At 46.0% G+C, this 25,886-nt stretch overlaps 1 protein-coding gene across 2 annotated transcripts in view; it reads left to right on the top strand.

Annotated features, from left to right (window-relative positions):
• Positions 1 to 18,603, top strand: part of SLC44A2 (solute carrier family 44 member 2 (CTL2 blood group)) — a 341,764-nt gene extending 323,161 nt beyond the window's left edge. For both annotated transcript variants that reach the window (XM_078685295.1, XM_078685294.1), the window contains exons 20-22: positions 4,425 to 4,513; positions 5,889 to 5,973; positions 16,531 to 18,603. In XM_078685295.1, coding sequence (XP_078541421.1) covers positions 4,425 to 4,513; positions 5,889 to 5,973; positions 16,531 to 16,640 — 284 coding nt within the window. In that variant the 3' untranslated portion in view covers positions 16,641 to 18,603. The remainder of the gene's footprint in view (positions 1 to 4,424; positions 4,514 to 5,888; positions 5,974 to 16,530) is intronic.
• The last annotated feature ends 7,283 nt before the right edge of the window (positions 18,604 to 25,886 follow it).

Here is a 25,886-nt window from a genome sequence, read left to right as displayed (position 1 = left end):
GGGCACTCCAGACGTGGATCTGTTCACCACCGGCGAAAACAGAAAATGCCGCGACTTCCCCTCGAGGTATTATCAGCCGGGGACTCTGGGGAATGCGTAATGGATCAGCTGGTCGAACAGCTTTCTGTACGCTTTTCCACCCATTCCCCTGATTCCAGCGGTGCTCATCAAGCTGGCCCGTCCCGGGCGCGGATGGTCCTCATTGCTACGGAATGGCCCAGGCAGTGGTGGTTCACGGACCTGCTTCACCGGTCGATCCTACCTCATCGGCGGCTGCCGTGTCGGCCGGACCTTCTCACGAAGTTCGCGGGGCAGATGGTGCACCCCAACCTCTCGTCGTTGAGTTTGGCGGCATGGCTCCTGAGATAGTGCAATATGGCCATTTGAATCTGCCCGAAGATTGTATGGACATACTGAAGGAGGCTAAGAGGCCGTCTACTAGGACCTCTTATGCTTACAAATGGAAGAGATTCTGCATCTGGTGCATGTCTGAAAACTATGATCCGACGACCTGCAAGGAGGATGTCATCCTTCCATACCTTCTGCATCTAGCTCAGTCTGGACTTAATTTCCATTCCATTAAGGTTCCTCTGGCTGCATTGACTGCGTACAGGAAATGCCCTTCGCAGACGTCCTTCTTCCAGATTCTTGTGATTAAGCACTGTTTGGAAGGGTTGAAGAAGGTGTTCCCTCCTGTTCGGCTTCCTTCGCCTGCATGGGAACTGAATGTGGTCCTGTCCAGGCTGATGAAGGAACCTTTCGAGCCTATTCACAAGGCTTCACTGCAGCACCTGTCTTGGAAGGCGGCGTTCCTCGTGGCCATTACATCGGCCCGCAGGGTGAGTGAGATTCAGGCATTGTGTTGCCAAGAACCTTATACTGTGTTTCATGCTGCTAAGGTTGTTATGCGTACTCACCCTAAGTTCCTTCCCAAGGTGATTTCTGATTTTCATGTTAATCAGACTATAACTTTACCGACTTTTTTCCAGAATCCTTCCACTCGAGCGGAAAGGTCTCTTCATTCCCTGGATGCCAGAAGGGTATTGAAATTCTATCTGGATAAAACCAAAGACATTCGCATATCCGACCACTTGTTTGTCAACTATGGGTCGGTTAGGACTGGTCTGGCTACTTCGAAACAGCCCATCTCTAGGTGGATTGTGTCTTGTATCCAGCTCTGTTATCAGAAAGCAAATAAGACCTTAGGGGGTAAGCCTAAGGCTCATTCCACCAGGGGCAAAGCGGCTACAACAGCTTTGCTTCGGAATGTTCCCATTGCAGAGATCTGCAAGGCGGCCACTTGGAAGTCGGTCCATACCTTTGCTAAGCATTACTGTCTGGACTCGGATGCCAGAGCAAATGCTCAGGTTGGGCAGGCTTCGTTGAGAAATCTGTTTGCACAGTAGTGGTGTTGCCTTATTTTTCTCCTCCGCCGGGTTATGTTTGGATGGGCTTGCCATTCTATTCACTAGATTATGATTATACACAGAGATCCCCTACTACAGAAGGAGTAGTTTCTTACCTGTAACTCCAGTTCTGTAGTAGGGGTATCTCTGTTATAGTCATAAGCGCCCGCCCTCCTCCCTGGTGGAGATAAGGATAAAATGATGAATGCTACAGGTCTAGCTGTATACACCTCCAAAAAGAACTGAAAGTGGAGGGAGTTGCTGTGCATTCTGGGATACCAGGAGAGTTCTGGAAAGTTTCCTTAAAGGCACGGTATCCCTTTTTAAGCCACATAATGGCAGCCTATGGGGGCTTGTCTGTCCTGTCCTTCCTCTCTATCATTCCAAGGATTTGGTGAATTGGGGGGTGGGGGGGGGTGTTTTCCATGGTGTAACATGGCAGACCGGTTTAAATGTGATATTGGTGGAATATCCTTTGCATTTCTAGTTGAAGTACTGGACAGTGTAGCCTTGCATGTATAGGCTGCATTATCTGTCTTCAATTCTCTCTTAAGTGTCTATGCAGTACTGCAAAGAAGACAGCTTAAGAGATTATTTTTGATTGCTCTAGGGTCCCCGCACATGAGTGGGACTATTCACTAGATTATGACTATAACAGAGGTACCCCTACTACAGAACTGGAGTTACAGGAAAGAAACTACTCTATCTCATGGCTCGCCCCACTCCAGAAGGGGCTGGTATAACCAGGCCACATGGTAAAAGTAAACAGCCGGGGCAGAGCAGCGTGCACATACCACCCGGCCCACCTGGCCCATCTGTTGTAGTCGCTGAGTTGACCGGTAGGTTGCATGAAGATAACTAACCTGGACCCATCCACAAGTGTGATAAATGTGCCAGACCCCATGGGGCCAGACATGCCTCCCGCCAGCATCATTAAGCTCGCACACACAGCCCTCCCATTTGCGACGGAGGTGTAAGAAAAGATCTGGTGCATTGATCACTAGTGAGTGATAGAGCACAGAAATCGCACCCTTGTCCAGATGACCAGTCATTAGTTTCACCTCGAGGGTCTCTATTCAGGGATCTGTGCGTCTGCCGGGAGGTGAGTCAGGAGAGCTTGGCGCAGCTGGAGAGAACAGGAGAATTTTATGTAAGATAGGCTGAATCGGTCTTGCAGTTTTACGAAGGACATCAGGAGCCCCTGTTCGCGAACGTCGCCTAGAAGGGTAATACCTATGCGGTCCCACTGAGAAGAGCCTGCAAGGCCAGCCACCTGGCCCAGACAGGTACCATCTCACAGAGGTGTCATGTCTGTGAGGTGGCGGGTCCATCAAGAATGGGGCAATTATCGGATCTTTACCTCCACCAGGAGGCTGTTTTTCAAGACAAAGAGTCTGTGGGATCCATATCAAATGTGATCTCAAATTACCTCCTCACCCAAAACCACTGGGATTTACTAAAATGTGCGTAGGGATAAGATTAATAACAAGGCAGAGATGTGTCCAGGGAGATACAAGGAGTCATTCACATCAAAAATACATTTTAAATATCAGTGCATAATAGGTCAACATGTTTCAGCCTTACTTGCACCCTAGTGGGTCGGTGGCTTTCATCAGGACCAATAGAATGGATGGATCCCTTTTCTGAGCCAGTATGGACACTTTCCCCTAGCTTCAAGCTCTGGTAGATGTGTACTCTCACTGTGAGATCATTGGGGAAAACACTGTTCCTCTCTGAAAAGAAAAGAACAGTAGAACATGCAAAGTTTCATGGATCCCCTGTCTTGGATTACCACATTGTGTACATTGTAGTGACGTCTTGTGCCAGATCAGTGATCATCTGAATTATTATGAATACTTGTGCTCTAGGTGTGCTTCTTAATAGCACATTGTCCTGTGGTAAATGTGACAAATGGATGAAACCGAATATTCTTCTTAGTGGCCGTCCTAGACCACTTCTCCCCTTATGTCAAGAATGGCTTTAACAGGTACCCATAGCTTATAGGGCAGTAGTTATGGACACCTGGGGAGGGAGGTGTCTACAATAATGAAGTTGTGCACTGTGTCGAAAAACAGCCTCCTGGTGGCGGTAAAGACCCGGTGTTGATGCTATTGGTTATTAGTACATCAGTGGGAAAACATACCATTGACCGAAAATAATTTTCAAAGAGAAACTCCAAAGAGACCCTCGCATGACATCTGATCCCACTATTTTTTTTTTTTTTTTTTAGAATTCCTCAAGTGCTTTTCACCGCAGGATGAAACCGCATGAGTGAAGTGGGTGGGAAACCTATGGAAGGGGGTGGGGGTGACAGAGAGGAGTGCTGTAAAGCCTTCCGTAAAAAGTGTTATAAAAAAGCTATGGAAATGGGATCACGGCTCGTACCTATTGTGTTGCTGAACTGCCTGAAACAAAAGAAAAAGGTTCCAGAAAAAGGCGGATTAAAAAAATAAATGGGTAAAGAGCAAGGATTGTAAACGTGAGCAAGGTGGCATATTTGGGAGACAAGCTGAAAGAAAGTATGTGTTGGGGAGTTTCCTGCATTGAGAATCAATTGTGATTAGTTCTAATAAACATAGGATTGCTGTTCTTAACCAATATTCTGTTTCCCAACTACTGGATGTCCTAGCTTATGTTGGTAACATCTGAATTCTAATTTTGATTTTTTTCTCAAAATAGAATACTCTTGTTGTCTATAGTACTCAATTTATGTTGAAACAAATTTCTGGGTCTTGAAATGTAGGAGGCTTCTTCTCTTTTACCATGGGTAGCCTACTAGGATTTGTGTCCTCCTAGGGATAGTATTGCCAAATGGGTGCTTAATTAGGACATGTGTGGCATAATGTATGTAGTACATCCAGCAATACAATCTACATAGGTTATGAGATGAAATGACACTGAACCCAAATGCCCCAGAAAAAGCCCATCTAGTTGGATTAACTCCTGCCTGTTTTTGCATTCTCTGAAGCATTTCTGCAGTGAGATGTCTCTAACTACGTACGTGTTTTGTTTTCCTAGGTATCCTTGCGTTCTTTTTCTTCACCAATCGGATAAACCTCATAAAGGACACCGCACCACCTCTTAATTACTATTGGATCCCTATCATGGTGAGTACTTGCCATTTGCTCAAGAGCCCTGAAAGATCTCAACATCGCACCTGCAAGCTTAGCAAGACTAAATCTACAAACAATTCAAAGTATCTTTATATATTCAAATAACATAAACCTTTCTGTATAAATGGCCATACTTTTTTTCTTTTATTTTCCACTTTAAACATTAATATTCATACATTGATGCTGATACTTTTTCCCTGTCTAGGCTGAGAGATTCCAGCCATTACCTACTTCATGGCTCTAGCTCATGAGTGAAAGTTACATTTTTCACAAGAAAACCTAACAACCTAGAGAAATGAAACTGGAGTATCGGAATGAGTAACAATAAATTCCATAAATATCAATCATGAGGAGGGATATGAGAATTGAAATAAAAGGGGAAATAGGAGTTTAGATTATTGAAGGTGTGCAGAACAGGTCTAATTTAACTGGGGAGGGGCAAAACACAAACAGCCAAATGAAGTCTTGTAAGTTGGGGGGGCAGCAAAAATAAGTGATTAAGAAAATGGCAGACAGGCAGAATGATGTGTCAGGCAAAGAAACAGTGAGCTTTAGAATGGAAAGGGGAATTTCATAGGTAAGCATTTCCTGCCTCCAGGAAACCGTGGATCATGATGAAGGAATGATTTTCAACATTAAATGCACCCTTATTCTTGCAACCTAGGCGTTCATGCTAAAAATTTCAAGGAACAAGGTTTACAAAAAGAGCTCCCTTAAATCGGTTGTTCCAAGTTGAATTTTACTCCCTAACATAAATAACTCTAGTTTTGATTGTCTCTTGTTGGGTCCATGCATGGCTGCTTGCTGTCGAGAGCCATGGCCTAATCCAGAACAGGCTACCTACTCACAGGGCTGCCTGCAAACACAAGAAATCAGCATAAGCTATTTTGGGACTATACAGTCAAGCTGCCGTTACTGTCTGAAGCTCCTAAACATAATCAGAAGATTTACTACTATAGTGATAATCAAAGCTCAAGTAATCCTCCAATAATTTCTCTGAACCCCTCTCGTTGCTAAACGTTTTGTGTGCATGAAGAGACAAATGCGAACACCCGTCACCTAGGCCTTTATTGCTGGTATGCCAGGAAGATTGAGTGGCAAACCACATCACCCTTTGCTGACAACCCTTCCGTTTAACAAGCAGGGCAGCCAGCAAGGTCCACTGGCCTTCATTTTGGGGACTTGGATTTTGACCTTGTGCTGGCTGGCCATGTGGCCACATATCAGTTGGGATTTGTTTAAACTGTATGCTGTGCATGGAAAGAGGATACATTTTGAGACGTGTCTTCTGGGTTACATTGTGTGTTTTGTTGGGTATTCTAGAGCGCAATTTAGCTTCTCAGCACTATCTTTTGTTGTTCTTTCACAGACGGTGATTCTCGGCTCCTACCTCATTGCTCATGGATTCTTCAGCGTATATGGAATGTGTGTGGACACACTCTTTTTGTGCTTCTGTAAGTACTCATGCCCCCAGGAAAATTAGTCTGGGTAATAGTTCCCATCCATTCCCACCAGCCCAGGGTAAATGAGGCGGCACAACAGCATACTGCTCTTGTTAGAGTACGTTTGGGTGATGCCGCAATGACTGGAGCACACTTTATTGGCTTAAAATTGAACACACAATTGGGTAGCCTTTTAGAACATTAAATTTAGATGAAAAAGGGGAATATTGTATTCTGTTGAACCTGACAAATAATGGCTAGTAATTTCTAACTTTACATTCAAAAGTAATATTGGTGAATAGTTAAGTCTTATTGTGGGGCATACAAAAGTTGTAACACATTTTTCAATAAGACAAATTACAGTAAAGATTTTGTAACTTTATAAGACAAGTAATAGATATTAGTTCATAGCATTAATTAATTAAAGATACTATTTTATAACCTGAATGGTAAACTAAATAAAGGGCTATACAACCTTCAAACTAAATGACACTGGTAGGTAGGTCTCTACTCAAAACCTGCCAAGGAGTGAAGTCCTAAGACACCCGACCATCGTTGAGTTTATTGGGACCACATCAAAGAACCTCATCCAATGTCTCTATCTGTCCCCATGCTGAGCATTAACACTACCTGTGGGTGTTTCCACTTATCATGGTTTACCACTTTGTCAGACAGAGTGGACCTTTCTTTGGTTTTAACTCTCTGCCTATATTCACCTCCAATCAAAAGAATAGTCCTACAGCTAGCCCTCCTTCTAACCCATTAGTTCACAGTGGACAGTCAATACATTTAAAGACTGTGCTGTGAAGCTGAAAGCCGCTGCAGAATATGTCGTTCGGCAGATGCAGAGTCTGTTGTGGTAGGTTCAGTACGCCAGTCCATTAGACAGAATATCAGTTCTGTCACAAAACCATCTCTGGTATCAATTCTTTTGATGTCTTTTGTGAATCTCTCAACCCTAACTATAGTGCTTGAGGGGATTATGGCGTGCCACCTCCAGGTCTGTGCACCAGTACAAGCTGTTGGGATTAATATTTTTCCTGGTGGAGACACAGCCCTAAAATTAGCATTTTGTTGCATTCTCTTCATGAAGAGCTAAAGTCATGTAATGAATGCTGATCCGTCTTTGTTTCAATGCCCTTGGACACAATGAAGCCTTCGGTCTTAATTTGGTGGTTGCTAAAGGTTGTGTTCTGTGACTTTCAGGTGGCTTCAATATTATTTTCCTCACCACCTCTTTTGGCCTGAGTTGCCATTCTTATGCTGCTGATACGCATAGGCAGGCTGTGACCTGGCAATTACCCCCACCCTACCCCTAACATCTTACTAAGTTGTGGTTGGGGGCTGGATGAAGAACAGTTGGTTACAATTCAAAAGAGAATAATACAGAGGGGTTGTGATCGGTTAGTCTGGCATTTCCCAAATCTCCTTTGTCCTTTTTTGGTGCTGCACTCGCTCCTAGAGGGAGTACGGAGAATCACTGTGTGTAGTGAGATAATACTGAATGCAGCTTGTCTTGTTGTATAGGTGCATGCTGTGCACAATCTTGGCATCTACTGTTGTGTTCAGAATATTACAAGTTGTTTACTTCAAGATTCAAGTCTTTGTTTCGAGAATGACCAATAATCATGAAGCCAAAACCTGCAATACCATCAGGACGCAGACACCACCTTAAGTTATTGTAACCTTTTCCTTATCTGAAGGAGCAGGCATGAGCCATGGTTAAGGATGGATACATGATTCCTGAGGCCCTTATCTCCCATCTTAAGTATTGCAGTGCTTTTTATCCATATTTCTATTCTGGTTTTATTTTAGCAGTGCCAGCTGGCCCACCACAACACAAACTAGTAAGGAAGGGTTTAGAAATGTGACCATGATTCTGAACTGTATTGGTGTCTTACGTGGTTTCTTGTGGTCAAGGCATTCAGACTGTTGATTGGTTCAGAAAGACCATGATGGCTCTACTCTTTTCACCTGGCAAATAAGATTGCACTACTCCCATCCTTCTTGTTTGATATGCTTAGTATATTTTTTCTATAAAATAAAACACTTGTAAAAGGCTCCTAAGTTTTCAATGGCCTTGAAGTAGTGCCTTCTATTGCACAGGCTAAAGATAAACTACCAAATCTTGCCACCTCTTACATCCTTACCAGTTTATCTACTTTTCTGTCCAGTCGAGTTAGAGTGCACAGCGCCTTGTGGCCTTAGTTCAGTGATGCTTGCATTTAAAATATACATTCAATCATTGGTATTAAAAATAACTGGGAAGTGAATAATCTTGAAGGTTAAGAGAAAAATACCATTTGTATTAACTAGACAAGGAAAGGTTTCAAACATTAGCATGAAGGGCCACAGTTGGTATATTGTAACTCTAACAATAAATGAAATAACATATTACTTTGAGTAAACTCCCAAACTTAATAATGGGGAGTGTCTTAGGAATATTTTATTAAAATGTTGAATAAACAGTGATAAATATTATGTAAAATTCAAAAGCAAGATGTTTTGGTCAATATAGAAAAAAAAATATTTGGTTCTGTTTGGTGATCACCATGCTCCCCATCAGCAGTCCTCACTCTTATCAACCCAGCCAGTTTTCCATAGTCTGCATGCAGCAAGCGATGGATGAACCATGGGATGCCCCACTGTATAAGTGGGGTGTATAGGTGGGATAAACTATGAAATCTAAGAACAGGTATGTGGTAGACTATGCTGTAGTGTGCGAAGCCTGAGATGGTGTATGAATGAGACAGCTGGTGTGGGATGGGGGCATATTTTTTCCTTGTCTTCAGTCTCTCTTGGCTAGCCTCTTTGCTGTGTCTGAATGATCTTACCTGTCTTGTGGTGGTACCTTCAGCTAACTTTACTTTTTCCTTGTCTTTCTTTTCCATTCTTGATGCTCTTCGTTGACCTGTTCTGCATCTCGTACGTTTGCCTCTGCTTAACATTTCCTGATCATCCGTTTCTTCCTGCCTCTGCGCCCGACTCCACTTCATTCCCCTCCCTCCACTGTGTGCACCCACACCATCCCAACTGCCAGGTGATGACCTGGAGAGAAACGATGGATCTTTGGAGCGGCCTTATTTCATGTCCCCAGAGCTAACTGAGATCCTTTTGAAGAAGGGCTCTGAAACGTCAAAGACCTCGGAGAGCTAAAGATAAGGTATTGAGGTGAAAAGGAGGTGGGTGAACCTGGGACAGAAATCGTCGCCTGCAGAAGTTGGTTCTCAGAAGCTCTAGCCATTGGAAGACAGCAGTGGGAACTTGTGGCCCATCTACCTATTTTGACATTGCCAAAACATGCGCTTCCTTCTGTCCTTAAATTGCTTTATTGTGTAGTTGGATTTTGAGGTAGTGCAAAAGAAAATTCTCTGCAAGTGGTGTTAGAGACCATTGAGTTGCAGTTTACACAATTTCTCTATCCTTTTGGTTCTATGGAGTCAATTTCTACAAGCACCATTGTGCCTCTTCTCGAGGGGCATCCTTCGAACACCTATAAGCCTCACTTGTCCATGGTCTCCACGAGCATGGGTCCTTGTCAGCTCTTCTGCTTGCTGGATAACAAAGGATGCAGAGGTAAGGGGGTATTTTGGCCACCTCCGGAATGAGCAGACACACACCAAGGCAGCAGTAACCCATCCAGTGGTAGGTCACAGGCGCAATTTATTGGTCTACAGCCTACTCTAGCAATAGGGTTCTGATGCATGAGATTGGATGGACCACAAGTGTAAGGCACACAATGCTGGTGTGTCACACACCCACACACACGAAGATTGTGGTTTTGACATAGTGGTCTTGTAAAAATTGTGGAACTGACCAAGCAAGTCCATTATAAAATCCAACCCTACTGACCGCATGTTGGACAGAGTAGACTGTTCCAAGCCTCCCTCATAGCCAGCCATGTGCTTTCTGTAGAATGCATGACCGATATATCTAACACCAGGCGTCCATACTCCGCTGTCTTATTTAGAAGAGTTGTAAGTAACATTGCCATTGTGAATGCCATAGGTTTGTTCCCTGACTCAGAGAAGCTGAGGTGTTCATATCAATTTTTGTTACCCTTTGTTCCCAAACAAAGGGTTAAGTCTGGCAAACCTCTGATGTGAGAGCCATGCCCCCTTTCCTCTTCTCACTCTGTCTCTAGAAGTGTTTTGTGCCTTGAAAAATTTGATCACACAGGGCAGCATTTGAGTTTGGCAGAATGAGTCCGTATGCCAAAAAACGCTATTGATTAGATAACCATGTGCAGTAATATGCCAGACTGTGGCCTCTGGGCAGTTCATAGTGCACAACTCGACTCTTGCAGTGCAGACTGAGTCTTGAATTACTGTGCAAAAGAGCTAGACAGCCCACTCTAAACATGTGTTTTAGGCATATGAGCTGTAGATCATATGCTTTTGCATAGATCTCCATCAAGTGTTGGTTATGGATGTTTGCACTTTGTTTTCCTTCGAAGAAGTCTTTCCAGTCACGAGGTAGGTGACTCCTCCTTTCGTTGATAGTGCGTATGGGCATCAATTCCATTGTTAGATTGTTTTTTTCCGACATCGGGTTCCGATGTGAATAGTTGCGGTCTGGTTCTGCGCCATTTCTTGGGCCCCCCTTTGACGCGCAATCCACTACCATCGACGGTATTGTTTATTGATCGCCTTTCCCATTCTCTGTGTATCGTTTGCTCTCGGAAACCTTTGATCGGAACATTCGTGGAAGGCTGTTGGACCTACCTGTGCCGGGATCGGTAGCAGCTGATGGAACATACTCCATTCAAGTTATGCCCAGGGTGTCGCGCTAAGTTCTCGCGCACCGACTTGCACGAAGTGTGCAACCTTTGCCTATCCCCGGAGCACGACGAGAAAGACTGCGACGCATGTCAGTCGTTTCGGTCGAAGAAAACCCTGCGTGATGGGCGGGCTCGACGTCCCGAAATGTACCAACAAAGTGGCTCTGCGTCAGACCTCCTCAGAGAAGAGACTGAACACGAAAAATTGCAAGCGCAGGAAGCCAAAATGGAGGAGGAGCTCGTCTCCGTATCCAAAGCTGACTCCAGTGCCGAAGACCTCACACCGGGACAACAGATCGTGAGTAAAGAGACTTTGTTCCCATACCATCTCCTTTATAAGAAAAATACTCTGGTCCCTCTCTGCCTTCAGGCCAAGGTCGGCACAGAGAAAGGGTTTCGAGCACCCCGCCTTCGGGCTCGGCGCCAAAACATAAACAGCAGCCATCCGACTCTGGTTCTACCTTCCCCACCCCAGTGCCAACCCGAAACCTTCGGCGTTGAAAGCGAAACACCTTCTGGGTTCCGTGGCACCATTGTGTAAACCTAAATCTTCAGAGCCGAAAACTTCGGAGCCAAAACCAGCATCTAAAGAAAGTATGGCAAATAAAGAGCCTCAGATCAAAAATCCATCGGATCCGAAACAGAAGGAAGTCGTGATTCATCCCGAAACTGGTCATATTCATGCCAAACTTCCTGAACCAGAGGACTACCGCATTCCTTTAAGGAAGAAAAATGTGGCCACTAACCCTTCCCCTCTTTATATTTCAGCTTCTTGACCCATTCATGAAGAATTGCTTATTACACCTACACATTCCCCTACACCATCATCACCTGACCCACAGAATCCTGAGCCATGGGATCCTTATAATGTCCCTCAACCAGATAATGACCCTGACTTGTATCTATCCTGGCCTTCACCTCCAGATGATAACATGGAGAGTTTAGAGGAGGATTTTTTTGTTGGAGACACTGAGTTCATCTCAAAGGGCTAAACAAACATTGCCAATGTTACAGGGATGCTCAAACACAGAGGATATCTTTAAAGACCATGTAAGAGCTAGGATCATCACTCCCAGGGTCGAGAAAAAATACAGAGCTGCACCTAATGAACCTGTGTATATCAAAGGCCAGTTACCCTGAGAGACTCTGGTCATTTCCAATGCTTGTAAGAGCTAACCCTCAAACAGCAGGTGATGCACCTCCTCCCGATAAGGAGTCCAAATTATTAGATGCTTCGGGGAAAAGGATAGCCTCACAAGCCGCTAATAATTGGTGCATTGCCAATGCCCAAGCATTGTTGGCAAGGTATAATAGAGCTCATTATGATTAACTCGGAAAGCTCATTAAATTCCTTCCGGGTGAGCATAAGACTAAAGCCACCGACCTTATTCAAGAAGGCAAATTAATAACTAATACCTTGGTCAGGTGTGTGTTAGATCAGGCATATACAGCCGCTCGGGCAGTAAACACTACTGTACTACTCCGTGGACATGCTTGGCTAAGGATTTCAGGGTTTAAGCCTGAGGTACAAGCCTCTATTCTTAATCAGCCTTTTGATAAAGAACATCTTTTTGGCCCAGCTGTAGATGCATCACTAGAAAAGATGAAAAAAATACAGATGTTGCTAAATCCATGGGAGCCTTACAATCACCTTCTAACAGGGGTTCCTTTTGTTGCTCATTCTATAGGGGTGGCTCCAACTGTATCTACAGAGAATCCTTCCTCCTCTTACAAGGGCAACAATTAATCGCCCTCTTCAAGAGGTTATTTTAGAGGAGGCTAAAGAGGAAACAACGGCAAGGGAAGGGACAGAGATAATTCAACACGCACCTCCCCTGCAAACAACAAGCAGTGGCTTATTTCCCATACCACCCCCCACACCGATCATTCCACCCCTGTCGGGGTACTCCTTTTGACAATTTCTCCCCATTTGGAATATGATTACATCAGACAAATGGGTTCAACAAATTATCCAATATGGTTATTGCCTGGAGCTTACAAGCACTTGAGCAAACATTCCTCCAAGGTCGCACCTCATGTCACAAGAACATCTCACCCTTCTAAAGCAAGAGGTTCTTTCTCTGTTGCAAAAGGGGGCAATAGAACCAGTCCCTTTACAATACCAAGGAACAGGAGTGTGCTCCCTCTACTTCCTAATTCCCCAAAAGGACGGCTCTCAGGCCTATATTGGACCTCAGATCACTAAATCTATACTTTCAGTCTGACCATTTTCATATGTTAACACACCAACAAGTGCTTCCTCTCCTTCAGCAAGGCGACTGTCTATCCACTCTGGATTTAAAGGACGCTTATTTTCATATTCCAATACACCCTGTGCACCGCAAATACATCAGGTTTGTGGTAGCAGGCCAACATTATCAATTCAAAGTCCTTCCCTTCGGCGTGACAACCACTCCCAGGGTTTTCACAAAATGTGTTGCAGTAGTCTCAGCACACCTGAGAAGACAACAGATTCACGTCTTCCCATACTTGTGCGAACTGCCCTTTATGAGCCAGTTGTCTAACAGCTGTCTGCGCCACACACAGAAGACTGTGCAACTCCTTCACCAACTAGGATTTACAGTAAATCAGACCAAATCCCATCTCCAACCATCCATGTCTCAAGACTATCTAGGAGCTACTATAGACACAGAGCTCTAGCATACCCAACTCCAGCCAGAATCAGCAATATTCAAAACCTAATGTCTCAGTTCCAGCCGCAACACTCCTTACCAGCTCGAGTGTTCATGCAAAACTGAGAATGATGACGTCTTGCATCTTCATAGTTCCCTATGCAAGACATCAGATACGTCCCCTACAGGAATGCTTAGCACGTCCGTGGAACCAGGCTCAAGGTCAGTTATTAGATCTAGTGTTGGTAGACGGCGGCACCCATCGCTCTCTACAGTGGTGGTACACAAAAACAAAACCTTTTGAAAGGGTGGCCCTTCAACGACCCGGTTTCACAGATAGTACTGACAGCAGATGCATCACTGACAGGTTGGGGAGCGCATCACCAAACCCACACAATTCAAGGCATGTGGAGCTCCCAACAAAAACGGCTTCATATAAATCGTCTAGAACTGCTAGCGATTTTTCTGGCTTTGAAAGCATTTCAAGTTCAGCTAGTACACAAGACTGTACTAATTCATACAGACAATATGACAGCCATGTACTACATTCAAAAACAGGAGGGGACACACTCCCTCCAACTGTCCCACCTAGCACCGGACCTCTGGAGATGGGCCATTCATCCCAAAATCTATCCTAGCAGAACCCCTCCCAGGAGTAAATAATCCGATGGCAGATCTGCTAAGTCGTCAGTCACAGCAAATCCACGAATGGGAATTACATCCTCAAGTTCTCCTCCCATTCTATCAAATGTGGGGCTTCCCAGACATAGACCTGTTCACCACACACCTAAACACTAAATGCCAAAACTTCGCGTCCAGATATCCACACCCATTGTCCAAAGGCAATGCACTATGGAGGAACTGGTCAGGGATATTTGCTTACACTTTTCCGCCTCTCCCACTCATTCCATCAGTGGTTCGGAAACTCAAACTAGCGTCCCTGACACTAATCCTAGTTGCTCCCACATGGGCACGTCACCCATGGTTCACAAGCCTATTGGAACTCTCTGTAGTTCCTCATCAAAAACTACGTCTTACACCCAATCTCCTCACACAGAGCCATGGAGACATAAGACACCCAGATCCCAGTCAACTCAATCTGGCCCCTGAAGTCCTAGAGTTTGGCTATCCGAATCTGCCGCCAGACAGTATGAATATTATCAAGGAAGCTAGACGTCCTACCACAAGAGCCTGCTATGCCGCAAAGTGGAAGCAGTTTGTGATTTACTGCAATAACAGCCACATCAACCAGCTTGATGCTTCTGTCCAAAACATTATATGCTATTTGTTACATCTACAACATTCCAATTTAGCATACACGTTCATACGTTTACAGCTAGCTGCTATAGCCGCATATCTCAAAAATAGACATCTATCTCTATTTAGAGTACCTGTCATTAAAGCGTTTATGGAGGGGTTCAAAAGAGTTATTCCCCCGAGACGTTCACCTGCTCCAGTGTGGAATCTCAACATTGTTCTCACCAGACTAATGGGTCCACCCTTTGAGCCATTGCACAGACGTGAACTGCAATTTCTCACATGGAAGTTTGCTTTCCTAGTAGCTATTACATCACTCAGAAGAGTGGGTGAACTTCAGTCATTAACTATAGGAGAACCTTTTTTTACAAATGCATCAAAACAAAGTAGTTCTTCACACCAAACCTAATGTCCTTCCTAAAGTCATTTCTGCTTTTCATATCAATCACCTGTGTTCTTCCCTCAACCAGATTCAGTAGCAGAACATGCACTACGCACATTAGATGTGAAAGGAGCATTGCTTAATTAAATTGAAAGAACAAAACCTTTCCTTAACACATCAGCTTTTTGTCACTTTTGCTCCACCACACAAAGGCAATCCTATATCAAAATCGGGTACTGCAAGGTGGATAGTCAAGTGCATTCAAATATGCTATGCAAAAGCTAAACTAACATTACCAGTTCGCCCTAGAGCACACTCCGCGCGCAAACTGGGGGCTTCTATGGCATTCCTATGAAATATAGCCATAGATGATATATGCAAAACTGCAACATGGTCTACACCTCACAGTCACAAATCATTATTCTGTGGATGTATTGGCAGCACAGCAAGCTAGAGTAGGCCAAGCGGTTTTACGTACACTATTTCAGACTACTGCAACAGCCACAAGTTAGCCACCACTTTGGGAAATACCTGCTATGTAGTCTATGCAAAAGCGTATGATCTGCAGCTCATATGCCTCGAACAGAAAATGCTACTTACCCAGTATGCATCGGTTCTTGGCATATGGAGCTGTAGAGTCCTATGCGACCGCCCGCCTCCCCATATACATATACCTGTTGCAGTAAAATCTTATTTAGATACATGCATTCATGGACATCTCCTTCTTACTACTCTTACTAACTCATTATCGCCCTCTGTGGGAAAACAATCTTAACAATGGAGTTGATGCCCGTGCACACTATCACCGAAAGGAGGAGTCACCTACCTTGTGACTGGAAAGACTTCTTCGAAGAAAAACAAAGCCAAAACATCCAGACCCAACACATCCAGACCCAACACTAGCTTGCGACCTATGCAAAAGCATATGACTCTACAGCTCTATATGCCAAAAACAGATGCATACTGGGTAAGTAGCATTTTCCTTCTGCAAAGATTGCAGCCCCAAAGCTAATCCACAAAACTCTTGCTGCCACCTTAGCAGCTTCAATGAACTCTGCCACAGAGGCTTGGGATGGGACACCATCTGGCCTGATGCCATTTGCAATAGAGAAAACCACCCTATTATGCTGCCGATAACCCTACCTCGCTCTGTATGAAGTGGAGAGGCCCAGATACACCCTCTACGCCTCGTCCTGCTCTGCAAGCAGCTCTGTATGTTTTAACACACTTCGCACCTGTTGATAATCTTGTTAAAGTGTGTCTTGTATTTCATTATCTGTGTGTATTCACTCCAATGCAAGTGTCTCACTGTGGTCCCCTGAGCTTAAATTAATATGCATGCTATTTTCCTATCCAGAATGCCAGTGCCTTTCCCCTGTGAAACTCTGTATTCTGCCTTGCTTCAGTTTTGTATTTATTTTATTTCATGTTGAGTTTTCAATTTCTTTTATTTTGAGTTTTCAATTTCTTTTTTATTTTTATTTCTTTTAAAAAATGTTGTTGGGGCCTGTCTACAGTGGAAGACTTGGAGCGAAATGACGGATCTGCAGAACGGCCATACTTCATGTCCGCTGATCTGAAAAAGCTTCTCAACAAGAAAAACGAAGGACTAGCGCAAGGGAAATGAGTTGGCACTCTTTTTCTCTCCTTCCCCACCTCATTGTGCCTTCCTGTTTTCCACTTGAGGTGGAAAAAATAAACTGCCCTCTCTTAGAGCATTGCATACTGACAACAAAGAAACGGACAATCTCCATTTTTGTTAAATCAGTGAGCAATTTTTCTACCTCCTTCAGTCAACAGCTTCACAGCTGAATGGATTGAGGCAAATGGTTACCTTCCTATTTACCAAAGTAAAATTTTAATTTCAAACTATAGACTTCACAATGTTCAATCCTGAAAAGTATTTTTCTATTGTTAAAGTGCCTCTGATCCAGATTTAGTTGTTCACCTTGGTCTTTTAATCACAAATAGTTTCCAAGAACCAAACTGCAGTCCAAAAAGAAATAACTGCTGCGGACCCAATATAGCATGCCAGAAAATTAATTAACAGAAAGAAAATTTAGATTTGATACGGAGGATTCTGTGCCTTTCGGGAAAGCCTGTGTTCAGGAATGTTTTAAATTACTTTTAAGGTATAGTAATAATGTGATCATGTAGGAGTTGCTGTTACATCGCTTTGTCTGTGGAGTTTTATTTTTGCACTTGTGTCTGAAAATAAAATCACTTTTCTTTGTTGATATTTGTAGCTTATAGAATGGGGTGGAGTCAGGGCACCTTTTTTGTTCTATGTAGGTGGCGAGAAGAGAGCCTAACATTAAATTTGGTTTTCTGCTATGTGGTTGTGCTGGTGGGCATTGCCTCTCCCATTTTGAAAAATATTTCCTAAAGGCTTCAAATACCAGACTTGAGAGGCTAAGTCGGTTAGATAATCTGAGTTGAATCGGTCCCCTGCAGGATTCTCTTAGTCACTCCCCCCACACTGTCTTCACACAGAAGCAGCCCACCGAGAAGTGAAGGCGAGGCATAGGCTGGATTCTTAAGTGGATTAGCTGTTGACCCTCTAATATACAGAATGTTTTATTGCCAGATGTTAAACATGTCCTTAAATTGGCCAGTTTTTGCAGACTTACAGATACACCCGCTATCTGGAAATCTTGTAGAGTAGCCCCCTTCATACCATGCTTATGATGCCTTCGGATTTTCCTGAAATGTCTTTCTTGCTGAGAAGTTTAATACCACTTCCAGAGCAGGCATGGTGTCCTTGTGGCGCAAGCAGCCGTGAAGACCCCATGGCCCCCTCAACCTTCGTCCTTGGTGAATGAAAGCCACCAATACTATATTTATGTAATATTGCATCAAGTTTTCTCTGTCATTCTTCGTTGTTCTTAGTGTGTTATTGTTTTTATTATTTAGACATTTTGTCCACTACATTTACTGTGGGATGCTTTCTGCCTTCATGCAGATACTTCTTGTGCAATCACATGCTGAGACTTGGATACCACGTTGGAGTTTCCAGTCTGAGAGATGGCAAACAGGGGTTTTTAAGAGTTCTCTCTATGCAAGCCCATAAGAGCGATTGATGTAAAACTAATTTTATTAGAACCTACCCATTTGTCTTTTTTAAAAGCAACCCAAATGGTCAAACGGATAAAAAAGATAACATTCATAATAAATTTGAATACAACACTCTCTTCAAAGAGTCCACTTAACTAAGGACGTTCAAGTATTTCACTTATTGGATTATGCAAAAAAAATTCTGTCTTACATGTTGTACATTGCGCTTCCCTTTCAGCTGTATGGAGAAAAAAAACATACCATGAATGCATAAACATGATTAAACCTGTGCAAGACTGCATTAAAAAGGCAGGGCGCTCTTTTGAGATCTATCATGGGAGTGTTTTGCCATCAAAGTGTAGTGTTCATATGTGGCTTTTTGGTTCTCAACATCTGTGAGCTGGAACTTAAGCAGAATGATTACTGTATATACAAACTCCCAGGCCTTTTTTTGTATGTATTAAGTCCTCACCGGTTTTGAATTATATACCATATGTTGTACTTTTTAATTAAAAAAAAAAGTTTCATGAAATAAACTTGTGTTTGTGTGATGTGCTAAAACGTGGATGGTGGACCCTGACAAGATGCCATAGCTTAACAGATTAGAACTTCAGGAAAACATTCTTGCTACTTGGGGATTGTTCTGTGTTGCCCCACATAATATCTTTTTTTCATTCTTAAAAGTCAGTTTTTCTCTGTATACATTCTGAAATTGTAGCGGTTTGTTTTAGCAATTCTCAACATAATCTGTAATCAATTTCCCAAGAATCCATGCTTTAGGGCGAAAAAAGTAGGTTCCACGAAGGATTGTATTGAAAACAAAGGTTCGAGGCATGTGGGCTGCTAAATTCATATCTATAGCATAGATCGCCGCCTAGTGTTGGGTCCGGATGATTGCACATTGTTGTCCTGGAAGAGTCTTCGAAGTATCACGAGATAGGTGGCTCCTCCCCTGGACTACAGTGCGCATGGGCATCGACTCCATCCCCAGATTGTTTTTTTCCGCCATTGGGTTCGGATGTGATTTCGACGTCTCCTGTTCGGAATCGTGATTCAACTTTTTCAAGGCCAAAAGGCCTTCTTTGCACCGTCCATATTGTTCGCGTTCAGTCCCGTATATCTTCCAGCTCGTGGAGTCGGATATCCGGGGGGTCGTATGACTCTTCGGTGATCGGGGCCTAGTCGACGCAGCAAGACTTCGACGGCATGGAACGGAGTCCGTTCAAGAAATGTCCCGTGTGTGGATCCAAGTACCCACACATTGACGTCCATCCTGTGTGCAACAAGTGCCTGTCGCCGGACCACGACGAGGCCAACTGTATGGCCTGTTCAAGATTTCGATCGAAGAAGACGATCAAGCTTCGGCGCGTGGCGCGCCTTGAGGCCCAGCGATCGGCACCGGTGAGCATCTTTGACGAGCCCGAAGCAGACGAGCAAGTGCGTCACCTGCAGATTTCCCCTACACCGATGGAGGTAGAGTCCGACTACGGAGCGGACGTCCACAGTCCCGACATTGAGGAAATCGTCGAAGGTAGGGGACGACGAAGAAGCATATGGGGCCATGGAAGATGGCTCGGAGGATGAGCTATGCCCCGTTCGTACTCTTACAAAGGCTCAGGTCACGGGATCGCCACGCGGCCTTACCCAAGACCTTACACCTCAATCCACGGCCCCGCCTTCCGGCCCGGCTACGGAGACCTCCGCGGAGCCGCCATTAATGAAATCGAAACCGAAACTGAAACCATCGGTATCGACGGAAACAAAGATGGCCGACACGCCATCGAAACCGAAGACGTCTGCTCCACCATCGTCTTCGGGGGCCTCCAAGCGGATGAAGGCTGTCGACCAGGCAAAGGTGCCGAAGGTGGTCACGGAGCCAAGCTCGAAGAAGGCCGTCCAGCCGGTGTCAACCAGGGCGGACAAGCCGACATCCAAGAAGGCTGTCGAGCCTGCATCGGGACAGTCTGTCGCGCCGACAACCAAGGGGCCCATACAGGCAAAGTGTGTGAAGGGCGCTGAGCCAAGGTCTGGGGTCGTGACTCCTAAAGGAAAACCTGTTGATCCGAAGCCGTCGGCATCGACGTCTGCGCCCGTGGACAGTGATCGAAGCGCACCGGTCAAGGGTGCTCCTGCGCCTCGGCCGGGCGAACACAAGTCATCCATGCTCGGGTCTTCCCATGGGGGCGGACCAAGGACATCGGTCGGGTCGACGAAACCGTCCGCTTCCTTTACGAAGTAGGTCTCGGACTCCCTCAAGCGCCTTAAGGTCAAGGCTTTGGCATCGGAACCGAAGACTACTTCCGCACCGAAGCCAGCGGACCCACCGAAACCCACCTCGGCGCCGATCCACTACACGTTGCCGCCTAAGGTGGCGCCGAAGGCCTTTGCACCGCGGTCGGTGCCCAAGGACACTGTGTCGAAGTCCACTCACCCGGCTGGGACTTTGGGTCATCGACACCCTTTGGTTGAAGAACGGTCGGAGCATTTCATCGATGCCGACACCGGGAAACTCACGCTATACAAGAGGAAAATAACTTCACAGCCTTTAGAGTCGTTTACTATTCCTCTGAAAAGAAAGAAGCCTGCACCTGAAACACCAGTTCTGGTTGAGCAGATTATTCCACAGCCCAGAAGGAGTGCCACACCTTCACCCACATACTCTGATGGGGAGCAGGATGAGGAGTACAATTTTCCTGCACATACAGAGCCTGATGAGCAGCAGGACTCATGGATGGACACAGGTGATCAAGGGGACCAGCAGGCGGTCCAGGATCCTCAGGTTTATAACGTCAAGCCGTCTCCCACTGAAGATTCTGCGACATTTAATGCCTTGATTGAAAGGGCAGCTACAAACCATAAAGTGGAAATGCATGCTGACCCTGTGGAGGTGGACTTCCTTTTTGACACTTTCTCTACTGCTGAAAAAACTGTCAAGACTCTCCCAATGTTGAAAGGGGTCCTTAAGCATGCGGCAGACATTTTCAAGGAACCCACGAGATCAAGGGTTGTCAACCCACGGATTGAGAAGAAATACAGACCGGCACCTGGCGACCCGACCTACATAAGGGGCCAGTTGCCTTTGGACTCTTTGGTGGTCTCTAATGCCCGCAAGAGGGCAAACTCCCAAACCACGGGTGAAGCTCCTCCCCCAGACAAAGAGTCAAAAGTGCTGGAGGCATCTGGGAAGAGGGTAGCAGCTCAGGCGGCCAACATCTGGCGCATCTCAAACACGCAGGCTCTGTTGGCCAGATACGATAGGGCACACTATGACACCCTAGAGCAGCTGTTACAACACCTTCCAGATCAGTTTAAAGAGGGAGCTGAAATGCTTATCCAGGAGGGGAAGCTCATCTCCAACGCTGCTATAAAGTGTGCGCTAGATGTTGCGGACACAGCAGCAAGAGCGATCAACACTAGTGTGATGTTGAGGCGTCCGGCATGGCTCCGCATCTCGGGATTCAAGCCAGAGATACAGACTACTATCCTCAACCAGCCCGTTAATCCGGACAGGTTATTTGGTCCAGAGGTGGACACCACCCTGGAGAAGATCAAGAAAGATACCGAGACTGCCAAGTCCATGGGAGCTCTCCAGTCACAACAATTTAGAGGGAACACTTTTCGACGCTCAGGCAATCGAGGTGTTAACCGAGGGCACATGTCGCAGCAGACGCCATTCAATAAAAGTGGTGCGCAATCCTCCTACAGCAAGCAGGGCAGAGGTGGATACAGAGGAAACAGTGCCAAGGGTAGAGGCAGAGGCAACAACAGTTCCCGTTCCTCTGCCGCCAACAAACAGTGACTCCCTGTCACTGCCCCCGACCATCCAACACCTGTCGGGGGGGGGGGACTCCAACAGTTCCTGCCAGTCTGGAAGTCCATCACCACAGACAGGTGGGTCAGGAAACGTATCCAGTTTGGCTATTGTTTGGAGCTCACATCCGCTCCACCAAACATACCCCCAAGACACCGTCCTATGTCAGCAGAGCACTTGCACTTATTGCAGCAGGAGGTTCTGGTGATGCTGCAAAAAGGCGCAATAGAGCTCGTGCCAGTGGAGGAAGAAGGCACAGGAGTTTATTCCCTGTACTTCTTAATCCCAAAGAAGGACGGCTCACTCAGACCGATTCTAGACCTACGCCCCTTGAACCAGTTCATTCTTTCAGAACACTTCCACATGTTGACACTGCAGCAGGTTCTTCCCTTGTTACAACGGGGAGACTTCCTCGCAACCTTGGACCTCAAAGATGCTTACTTTCACATACCACTCCACCCATCCCACAGAAAGTACCTCCGGTTCACCATCCAAAACCGGCATTACCAGTTCAAAGTACTCCCCTTCGGAGTGACCACTGCTCCCAGAGTGTTCACAAAATGTCTGGCGACAGTGGCGGCACACCTCCGGAGACAGAGTATACATGTCTACCCTTATCTGGACGACTGGCTCGTTCAGGCAAAGCCAGCCCAGCAGTGCGCCGCAGATATGTCCCACACCATTCACCTCCTTCACAGTCTAGGATTTTCACTGAACTACCCGAAGTCGCACCTTCAGCCGGCCCATGTGCGGCAGTATTTGGGCGCTACAATCAATACTCTGGCTGCCACAGCTCAGCCAAACCCGGCGAGGATCGACCACATCCTGTCGCTGATCCAAAAGTTCAGACCGCAACACTCACTCCCAGCGTGAGTGTTCATGCAGTTGATAGGCATGATGGCCTCCTGCATCTTCATAGTCCCGCACGCCAGGTTGCATATGCGTCCGCTCCAAGAATGCTTAGCGCATCAGTGGACACAGGCTCAGGGACAGTTGAACGACCTAGTGTTGGTGACGGGTCGGGCATACAGCTCTCTGCATTGGTGGAATCCACACAACCTTTGCAAGGGCCGACCGTTCCAAGAACCTGTGCCACAGATTACACTAACAACGGACGCGTCTCTCCAGGGATGGGGGGCTCATGTGCTCCACTACACAGTGCAGGGACTATGGACAACACAACAAAAGAAGATGCACATCAACTACTTAGAACTGATGGCAATCTTCATGGCTCTCAAGTCCTTCAAAGTACATCTGTGCAACAGAGTCGTGTTGATCCGGACGGACAACATGACAGCCATGTACTACATTCAAAAGCGGGGAGGTACGCACTCTCCACAGTTGTCTCATATGGCTCAGAGCATGTGGAAGTGGGCCATTCAGAGGAACATTTTCCTCATGGCAGAACACCTCCCAGGAAAGGACAATCAGATGGCGGATCTGCTCAGCAGGTACAGCCACCAGATGCACGAGTGGGAGTTACATCCGTCAGTACTCCGCCCGTACTTCCAGCAGTGGGGTTATCCAGAGATAGACCTGTTTGCCACGGAGGAAAACGCAAAATGCCAAAGCTTTGCCGCCAGGTTCCCTCACCCACTATCGCAGGGCAATGCGATATGGATGAACTGGTCAGGCAGATTTGCGTACGCTTGTCCCCCAGCGCCTCTCATTCCGCTGGTGGCAAGAAAGCTAAAGCAACACTCGCTGACGCTCATCCTAGTTGCTCCAACGTGGGCGCGACAACCATGGTACACCACGTTCCTCGAACTCTCCGTGGTACCGCATCAAAGACTGCACCTCACACCCCGGCTCTTAACGCAGAACCGTGGCGACATTCAGCATCCAGATCCGCAGCAGCTCAATCTGGCGATCTGGCTCCTGAGGTCTTAGAGTTTGGCTACCTTGATTTGCCCCCTGAATGCATGGACATCATTCGGGAGGCACGGAAGCCCACTACCAGAGCTTGCTATGCAGCGAAATGGAAGCGGTTTGTCATCTACTGTACAGAGCACGCTATCGACCCGCTCGATGCATCCATTCCTAATATCATCTGCTATTTGTTGCATCTTTACAAATGCAATCTAGCATACGCTTCCATTCGGATACACTTATCCGCCATAGCGGCTTATCTCCAAAACAGGCAGCATCTCTGTCTTCCGGGTGCCTGCCATTAAAGCATTCCTGGAAGGGCTGAAGCGCGTCATCCCTCCCAGAACCCCGCCAGCTCCTGTGTGGAACCTCAATGTGGTACTCACCAGATTGATGGGTCCCCCGTTTGAACCTCTGCATTCATGTGAGCTTCAGTTCCTCACATGGAAGGTGGCTTTTCTCATTGCCACCACGTCTCTAAGACGTGTTAGTGAGCTACAGGCGCTCACAATTCAAGAGCCATTTATACAAATTCATTCAAACAGGGCGGTGCTGCGCACTAACCCCAAATTTATCCCTAAGGTGGTGTCGCAGTTTCGTGTCAATCAAACCATCGAACTGCCCGCATTTTTTCCCAACCCAGAAACGGTAGCAGAAAGGATGCTCCATACGCTTGATGTCAAAAGAGCGCTTATGTACTACATTGACAGAACACAACCTTTTAGAAAGACACAGCAACTCTTTGTTGCCTTCGCAGCCCAGCATAAAGGCAACACCATTTCCAAAGCAGGAATAGCCAGGTGGATCGTTAAGTGTATTCAGATTTGCTATCAGAAGGCTAAGCGCACTTTAACGGTCCCCCCCAGAGCACACTCCACACGCAAGTTGGGGGCCTCCATGGCATTCCTGGGTAACATTCCTTTGGAAGACATTTGTAGGGCAGCCACATGGTCTACACCACATACGTTTACCAAACATTACTGTGTAGATGTGCATTCCAAACAGCAGGCAGCTGTAGGACAGGCTGTTCTTAAAACACTTTTTCAGACTTCTGCAGCTGGCACGGACGGCCGCCGTTAATGGAGGGACTGCTATGTATTCTATGCTATAGATATGAATTTAGCAGCCCACATGCCTCGAACTGAATATGCTACTTACCAGTATGCATCTGTTCTTGGCATGTAGGGCTGCTAACATTCATATCGCCCGCCCTCCTCCCCGGCGCCCGTAGCGGCTGCAGACTTTTCTTGCATTTAATCTCTAGCATGGCCATCACTTACACTGTTAAACTCCATCTTTGCCACAATGGCTAAAAACAATCTGGGGATGGAGTCGATGCCCATGCGCACTGTAGTCCAGGGGAGGAGCCACCTATCTCGTGATACTTCGAAGACTCTTCCAGGACAACAATGTGCAATCATCCGGACCCAACACTAGGCGGCGATCTATGCTATAGATATGAATGTTAGCAGCCCTACATGCCAAGAACAGATGCATACTGGTAAGTAGCATATTCAATTTCTCTGATGTGTAATATTGGTGAGTTGTTATAATAATCCCAAAACAAAGTTTTGGTAATTCTGTCATTCATGCCTTCTATGCTACCTGATCACTTGATGCACTTACTTGTTTGGGCATGATGTCTTAGAATGATTAACTTGATATGTTCCTTACAGGCCCTGCTAAATGTCTTGTTCGAGGCATGTGGGCTGCTAAATTCATATCTTAGCATTAGATCGCCGCCTAGTGTTGGGCTCGGATGATCGCACATTGTTGTCCTGGAAGAGTCTTCGAAGTATCCTGAGATAGGTGGCTCCTCCCCTGGACTACAGTGCGCATGGGCATCGGCTCCATCCCCAGATTGTTTTTTTCCGCCATTGGGTTCGGATGTGGTCTCGACGTCTTACTGTCGGAACCAAGAAAAACTAACTTTTAGCGGCCAAAAGGCCTCGATTTTCTTGCGTCGGTATTGTCTGCGCACGGTCTCGAGTCTTCCGTCTCTTAGAGCCGGAATAAGCGGAGTTTTCTTCGCTCTCGGAACTTTGAGGCCTTCTCATCGCGACACGACTGCAAAACTTTTCAGACATGGAGCGGAGCCCGTTTAAGTACTGCCCGCTCTGTGGGTCCAAGTACCCACAC

This window comes from Lissotriton helveticus, chromosome 1_1 (assembly GCF_964261635.1).
Source record: "Lissotriton helveticus chromosome 1_1, aLisHel1.1, whole genome shotgun sequence".
NCBI lineage: Eukaryota > Metazoa > Chordata > Amphibia > Caudata > Salamandridae > Lissotriton > Lissotriton helveticus.
This window is presented reverse-complemented; position numbering and strand designations above follow the sequence as displayed.